Below are 8444 nucleotides of genomic sequence, written 5' to 3' on the forward strand. Positions count from 1 at the left end.
TCTCACAAGCATTTTATTCTTAACCCACACTTGGTTTTTTAAGAGCAGCTTTGAAAGTTGGTTGTGGGTGAATAACTTTCAGATAGGATAGGTTACCCATCTTTTACCGGAAGGCAGCTTTTTAATGGTTTCTACTCTGCTATATTCTCTGATAATTCCACTAATTATCAGACTAGAAGTGAGCTAATTATGGCAGGCTGTCCTTGGTGACCCTCTGAAAGTGCTTGATATTGCCGAGTGCCCACCTGAATCACACAATTGCTAATAGTTTCTCTTCCTTTGAAACTATCAAGGCAAGATCAGCCAGGATTAGAGTCAGAAAGAACTGGACACATATGTAATCAGCTACTTGGATAGTAGGACCATAAACACAAACAAATCACCAATTAACTGAGAACACAAGAGAACTTATATTCATGCTATACAGGGTGATGAGTGATCAGATGAACATTTCATTAAAACTTTACTAAAAATTATACTTATATTCAAGAAATGTTCCATGTCACAGTGCTTATGATGTTAAAAGAATGTAGGCAGAGAAACATGATTTACATGGTAACTACAGTAGTGACAATTACAGATATCATACTAAGACAGAGAAATTATTGCTGACTTCAAAGATTATTGATTTTTACTTGAACATAGCATCTTTCTACCAAAAGTCTAACTTTTACCATCCTTACAAATAAAAGGAAAGAGAAGCCCTGTCCTTTTTTTTCCTTTCATAGGAGATCAAAATGAAACCCAGGGAGGTAAGAGAACTTGCTCAAAATCAAACTTGAGTAAAGCCACTACCTGAGTAGAAGACCCTCATCATAGGGACCCAATGACAGTTGGATTATTTTCTCCTATATTCCATAAATAGAACTCCATTATGAGGACAAGTATAAACAGATTTTGAATTGCTGCCATTATCTCAGTTATCACGTATGTTTCATACGTAGAAAACGATTAGAACCTGGAACCCAAGAGTGATGACTAAAGCTCTCATCTGTGATGAACAATGACCAAAATATTTTCCAAAATGGATACCATCAAAGGGAAGTACAGCTAAGATAGAAAAAGCACATGAATGATATGGTACGCCTTTCTTAATATATAATGAGTAGACTATGAGACTCATTAGTAATAAAAATTTATTACTCAAACATCAAAATGAATGCAAAAGACATGAAAAACAAAATATAAAACTAAAATTTGATTCATGCAGCACTTTCTTATAAGGTGAAAATAAACTAATTAGTCTATGGACTGGTAAAGGGAAAGGACTGGCAGGAGGGACAAGATGCCAGAAGGTCACTATCCGGTCAGGGTCACATCAGTATTGGTGGATTCTTGGGTTCCTATAGGCTTGGTCTGGACCATGTCTCTTCTGGTTGTGGACTTCTTGTTCACACTTCTAACTGCTGCTTTTACCCAGTTGGCTTCTGGGTCAGCACAGATTTTCAGGCCACGTTTGGTAATAAAACTGAAAAGTAAAGAAAAGAAAGAGTCAGCCACATGTTCAAAACCTTGGGGCCAAGGGTTGAGTTCAGAATAGACATGAAGTGATCTTGTGCAGAAATTATTGAAAGAAATCATCTTTCAGAACCACAAAACCATAAATAAACACCTTTCTTCCCTCATCTATTTTAACAAAATGGAGAAATATTTCCAGGCGATGGCTAGCTCCTTCGTTCGCACTAATTCTTAGGTTCATTTTCTCTTCTGTGTTTTCAAATCTCGTACCTAAACTGGACATTTGAGGTCATACAGTTCAGTTTTGGAGTGCCTGTGTGGTTGGTTAAGTGCTCAGCCACTAACCAGGAAGTTGGAAATTCGAGTCCACTCAGCCAGCACCTCAGAAGAAGGACCTGGCAACTGACTTCAGAAAAATTGGTATTGAAAACCCTATGGAACCCAGTTCTACTCTGCAGGCATGGAGTCACCATGAGTGGGAATCAATAAACAGACACTGATTAGTCCAATTATCATGTAATCCCTGCCTCGACAAATATAACATTTTTTGGACAAAAGGTGATTATCTTAATTTTTTAGAGCAAAGCTTGCAATTATTGAGAAGGTCTGGTATTTCTGAAAAATGAGATCCCAGAAAGAGAATGGTACCATGTAGGCTACTTTTTGACACATTTCCTTGACATATGGCAACTGATAAGCATGGCACTCTACCTTAACTAAACCTAGGCACCCCACACTAGTATGGTTAAGGTAGGTAGGCAAAGCCTGACCTGGACCAGACTTCTCTAAACCTAATTCTGAGAACTGAGCACATGTATTCACTCGGTTTCTATTCAGATTCTTCTGTTAAAGTAAATCTCAAAGGAAGACAATATTCTTTAGTGAGTGGCCATATTTTTGTGATATTATTCATTTCATGGTACTGTATGACTACATGGTAAATACTGAAAAATAAAGGAGATGTTGGTTAAATTGAGGTTTTCCTTCATGATGATTTATTTTTCCTGAGGACAGCATAACTTTTATATGCTGTGCTCCACCAAGCCCAGCTTTGGGAGGAACAAACTCACATCACTGCTTTCATGGACCCCTCCTTGATGATGTAGTACTTGATTCTATGGACTGGTACTGGCCGGGCATGGAGACTCACACAGATGGTCTTGTCTGGGACTTCACTCCCCACACCTGGTGGAGAAAACCAAACAAACACAACTGGAATTACCAACAACAATTAACCAATTTCAGGGGAACAAAGGGAAACTATTAAATTACTCTAATGTATACAAAGCTTCTATAGGGAAGACATGACCCACATCTGCATCTTCAGTCTCCTGCACATCATAGACCCTTTGTAAACATTTGACTGACTAAAAAGTAAACCAATAGTTTTGTTTCAGAAAGTTTCTTTATGAAGAAAAGTAAATTCTTATTTATCTCCATGAACATTTTCATACAGAAATCATTTGGCTACCAGATGCCCCAATATCATTCTTTCTTTCATTTCTACAATAATTACTCATTAAGTGTCTTATGTGTCCAAAGGAGCTCTGCTAGTGTAGTGCCTAAGGCACTTGACTGCTAACCAGAAGGCTGGCGGTGCAAACCCACCAGCCACTCCTCAGAAGGAAGGTTGAGCAATCTACTTCCATAGAGATACTGCCTCAGGAACCAAAGGAGGGTTCGCTATGAGTCAAATCCAACTCGATGGCAGTGAGTTTTTGTTTTTTGTTTTTTTTCGTTTTTTTATATGTACAAAGCATTAATTGAAATAAAGATTGTCCCTGCTCTCATGGAGCATACATAGGGACATCAGGCAACAAACAAATAATTATAAGGGTTACCGTGAAATAAATAACACAGAGTGCAGTGATAAACTCTGAGTAATTTGGGGAAGGTAACATTAAGTAAGGGGAGGCCGGCTTGTTTTTGACTGAAAAAATAATGGAGTCTTTATTTCAATTATATAAGTGGGTCAGAAATTATTCATCCTGAATAGAAATGGCCCAAAGGAATTAAAACTTTAAGTTTTGAGGCAATTTTACATTGCAGAAGGGAAAAATAAGCCAGGAGAGTTAATAATAGTAGGAGTTAGGTAGAATCTCATCAAAGGTTATAAGTGCTGATTTTCTCCTTAGCTGAAGAGACTGATATTTGCTTCCCAGAGATACATTCAGCTAAATGCATCTTAAGGAACAATAGACAATGATGGAATTGGTCAATAGTGTCACTGAAATCAAAAGACATTTTTTAAACAGAGTTAAACAAAACGTGTTCACTAACATTGCTTTCCTTCACCCCAGCCCTCTTCTTGTCATCATTGTCAACTGCCAACAATCTGACCATCCTTTATCCTCTACCTTTGCTGAACTGCCTCGCAATCTACTGAAATAGGAAAATCTGCTTGTTAAAATTTCAGTCAGTATCTTTCACTTCTTAAGCAACAACATTTCTCTTAGTGAACTATCTAACCTGCACTCCCAAGCCCCAGAGAATCCTCCTGTGCCCTAAACCATGAAGCTTTTCCTTATTCTCAGCAATGTTTGTGCGTCTGTGTTATCAGTTTAAAACATCACCATCACTCACTTGGCAGAGGCGAGATAGAGTTGTGACGGTTTTGTTCCACTTCTGTGCCTAAGAAGCTAAGCCCCGGTGGAGTTGGTACCAGGTCATTTCGAGTGGAGAGCCTGGGGATGTGAGCCACATGTCTGCAGCCCTCCACCCTCAGGCCCTGGCCTGGAGTCTCCCATAGCTATTTTCTCAGCCAAATGCTACCATGTAGCAACATTCAGCCTAATTTAGAAATCTGAAAGTCTTTAGTTCCATCAATTTTTGTTGTTCTTGTTCACAATTTCAAAGGGTTCAAGACATTGCCACTTCTATTCTTGTATCCCTTGGGGAGCCAGGATCAGGTTAAGATATCCTGGTCTAAGTAATAAATCTACAAATTAGGAGGTTGCAAGGACACTTAAGTGAAACATTACTTAGTCCCAAGGATACCCTCTCTTGATACTAGAGCCACAAGGAGAAATAAACTCCATTTAGTAGGAAAAAAATCACCCTTTAAGAAATATGTGTGAAAACCCATGTGAGGCTCTGATTGCCTGAGTATCATCTGGTTATGCCTTGCAGGTTCATTTGATTTGGCCACGTACAAGGTATGGATCTTTTTGTTAGCACATATTTTCATACAGTCTCTTGTAGAGATTTAAGAAATTTATCCTAAATAATAACAACATTGATGACAGTAATAATAGATTCTCCCTCATACTTAAAGGTAATATTGATTTCCTGGATATGAAGATATGCACTTCCAGTCATTAGTATGTGTGTGTGTGTGTGTGTGTGTGTGCTAATAGAAAGATCGGTTTCCTTCAGAACATCCCTACAATGTGACTGAAGTCTCAAAGGTTTGGAGATAATATCAAGATCAATAGTAAGCAGGCAAAAGATTACAAAGGCATATAATGATCATGACTATTATTTCACAGCTAACAATCAAGAAATTAATACTCTCAAGGAAATATGATAAGTAATGGCATAACTTATTTCATTGTAATTCCAGATGAGTGTCTATTATATTTACTTTGTAGAGAAGAAAGCCTAGCCCCAGAGAGGTTAAGAAATTTACCCCAAATCATCTGACTAAGAACAAAAGTCCAGGTACTGAATTCTCTGTGTCTTTGGAGTCTATAAGACCCCTAGAGTCGAAATCATCACTCCCATTTTCCAATGGGGAGTCTGAGACTTGTCTTAGGGAAATCAGTTTATCCTGGTCCAACCGAGTCAAAACCAACTCATGTGCCCACCGATATCCCATCCCGGCTTCTTAGGTCATAAAAATAAATTTGAAACCTTCCTTCCACATTGTACACAGAGAGGCAGCATATCATGAGGAAGGCCAGGATGAGAAGCCTCATGGCTGGGGTCCACTGAGCTGTGCAGTTAGAAAGTGAGGGAACTAGCGTCTCATAAGCTCCTCTTATCCTCCAATGGCCAGTGCAATTCCTGTGGCGAGAAGGGACTTTCAAGGTGGGTGTGGAACTACGGAAAGTCTTTGCAATACTGATGATTTTTTCTTCTTCAAGGAGGAAAAAAAAAAAAACAGGTTCGTTTGTCCCCACTCATGCTGACCACTCACCTTGTAGCCTCTTCCCCTTCTTCTGTGGTTAATGTGTCAATAAAACCAAATATGTGCATAAACACAAAAGGGGTTGTCTCATCTCCTGTCTAAATTCAGATCTTCCACTGCAGACTCACTGGGGACCATGACAATGTCATGGCCCAGCATGTAAGGCTACAGCACTGGTTCCAAATGGAGACTGTGAAGGAAACGGAAGTTGGGTGGTCAGTGTGGTCCATCACTCCCACCCACATCATTTAACATCTGCTGTGACATGAGGCTTCCACAGTGTGGACCGTGGAGTACTTAGGGAGGCAAAGAGAGGCTCTTGTCACAGGGAACTTCTCATTCCCTTTACTCCCATTCAAGTTGCCCCTTCCTCACAGGCTATTTTCCCCAGGGACCCAAGAAACATTTAAATAAGTGTTTGGAGCATGTCTATGTGTATATGTTTGCTTTATTAAAACATCATATACAAATAAATATTTAAATATATGTATATATACATGTAAACCAAACCAAATTCACTGCCATCAAGTCGATTCTGACTCATAGTGACCGCCATTGGGTTTGTCTTTATTGATATACATTGCCCCATCTTCCTTCCCACAGAGCAATCAAATGTCTTAGACACTACACCACCAAAACTATATAAATATATGTATATAGAGAGCTCTGGTGGCATAATGGATGAGGCATCTGGCTGCTAACCAGAGGTCGGTGGTTCAAACCTACCAGTTGCTCCTTGAAAGGAAGATGGGGGCAAACTACGTCCGTAAAGATTTATAGCCTCAGAATCCCAACCAGGCCTCTATGACTCAGAATGGATTCAATGGCAGTGAGTTTGGTGTTTGGTTTTATACATATATATAAAATGTTATTTATATATATAATAAAATATTATATATATATAAAATGTTATTTATATATATAATAAAATATTATATATATATAAAATGTTATTTATATATATAATAAAATATTATATATATATAAAATGTTATTTATATATATAATAAAATATTATATATATATAAAATGTTATTTATATATATAATAAAATATTATATATATATATATATATCATAAAATGTTGATGCCAAGACAACTTTTCAAAAGCTTTTATAAAATCCTTTCAAAATTTGTCTTGACATCAACATTTTATTTGGAAGAGAGAAAATAATCATAATCTTACCATTCCAACAATTTTCATTCTTTCATATTTTTCCAGTGTCTCTTGGTATACATGTATTGCATAGTTGTAATCATTATAAGTACTAGTTTCACATCAATTTCATTATATTCCCATTCTCTTCATAGTCTTCATTTTCTACTGTAAGTAATATACATATATGCATTAAACCATTTTCTCATAACTTACTGTTATATAGAAAACATCAATGGTGGAAATATTCATGAATATACTTTTTTTATATCATCTAAAATACTTCCCTTTAATAAACAGGAGTAGGATTACTGAGTGAAACAATAAAATCATCTTTAGAACTCTTGATACATATTTTCATATAAAAGTAAAAACCAAAGTCACTGCCATTGAGGCTATTCCGACTCATAGTGACCCCCACTGGATTTCCGAGGGGATAAATCTTTACTGAAGTAGATTGCCCAGTCTTCCTTCCATGGAGTGCCTGGTGAGTTTGAACTGCCAACCTTATGGTTAGTTTCAATTGCCTTAGGCACTACACCAACGGAGCATATACCAAAACAAAAACCAAACTCACTGCCACTGAGTCAAAGGCAACTCATAACCACCCCTCCTTGGATTTCCAAGGAGGTATCACTGTGGAAGCAGATTGTCAAACCTTCCTTCTGAAGAGTGGCTGGTGGGTTTGAACGATCAGCTTTCTGGTCTTTCCAAAATGTAGGTTCATTTTATAGTGTTCCTAGCAGTGTGTGAGTTTATTGGTTGCACTGCAACATTTCTGGCTCTCAGGTTTTTTTTGTTGTTGTTACGTAAGCCACTTTTTCTTTCTTTTTTTGAGGAGGGAGGTGTTGGGTGAAAGTTTACAGAGCAAATTCACTTTCCATACAGCAGTTCACATACACTTTTTCTCATGACACTGACTACAATTTACTCCAGTGGCACAGCTCCCCTCCCACTTCCTCCGGATAGTTACCTTTTCCCTGTGTCCATCCCTCCATGCACTCCTGCCCCGTGAGCTGTCTCCCCGTGCATACACAGCCCTTCTATTCTCCCATGATTGTTCTCTCCAAGGAGTATAATGTAAATGTTTATCTCATGTGCCTGTCTTTTGTTTGGCTGGAAGCCACAGGAGTGGGTTCAATTCCAGACCTGAAGGGCAGCTAGGGGCCATAGTCTCAGTGGTTCCATCAGGCTCTACCAGACCCGCAAATCTGGTCCTTTTTTTTTTGTTTTGTTTAATGATTTTGAGTTTTGCTTCGCATTGTTCTACCACTCCATCCAGGATCTCCTACATAGATCCCCCTCTGAGTGGTTGACAGTGGTAGCCGGGCACCATCTAGTTCTTCTGGCCTCATAGTTGTATAGGCTGAGGATTGCATGGGATACCAGTCGCTAGGACTGATTGTTCCCATGAATCTTTGGTTTTCTTGGTTCTTTTTTGCTCTGGATGGGGAGAGACCCATCTTTGTATCTAGATGGCTGCTTGGGAACTTTTAAGATCCCAGTCACTACTCACCAAAGTAGGAGGTGGAACAATGTTTTGTGTAGTGTATTATGCCAATTGAGCTTGATATCCCCTGTGACTATGGTACCAAGCGCACAAGTTCAACTATTCACTCCCTTCAGGTAGCTGGCTGTCCCCAAGAAGTGACTACAACTTTGTCTCTTGTCAGCTCTACTACACACCTGGGAATTCTTACA

The 8444-nt window shown here is 38.5% G+C and overlaps 1 protein-coding gene across 1 annotated transcript; it reads right to left on the reverse strand.

Moving 5' to 3' along the window:
* Positions 1-1299: 1299 nt before the first annotated feature.
* Positions 1300-5375, reverse strand: LOC103194337 (lymphotactin-like). The gene is made up of 3 exons (XM_007937718.1): positions 5317-5375; positions 2529-2645; positions 1300-1468 (listed from the first exon to the last, which is right to left on the reverse strand). The coding sequence occupies exons 1-3, from the start codon at positions 5373-5375 to the stop codon at positions 1300-1302; spliced, it is 345 nt and encodes a 114-aa protein (XP_007935909.1).
* Positions 5376-8444: the final 3069 nt, after the last annotated feature.

Source organism: Orycteropus afer, unplaced genomic scaffold (assembly GCF_000298275.1).
Source record: "Orycteropus afer afer isolate SDZICR_OR568_19922 unplaced genomic scaffold, OryAfe1.0 scaffold00044, whole genome shotgun sequence".
Taxonomy (NCBI): Eukaryota; Metazoa; Chordata; class Mammalia; order Tubulidentata; family Orycteropodidae; genus Orycteropus; species Orycteropus afer.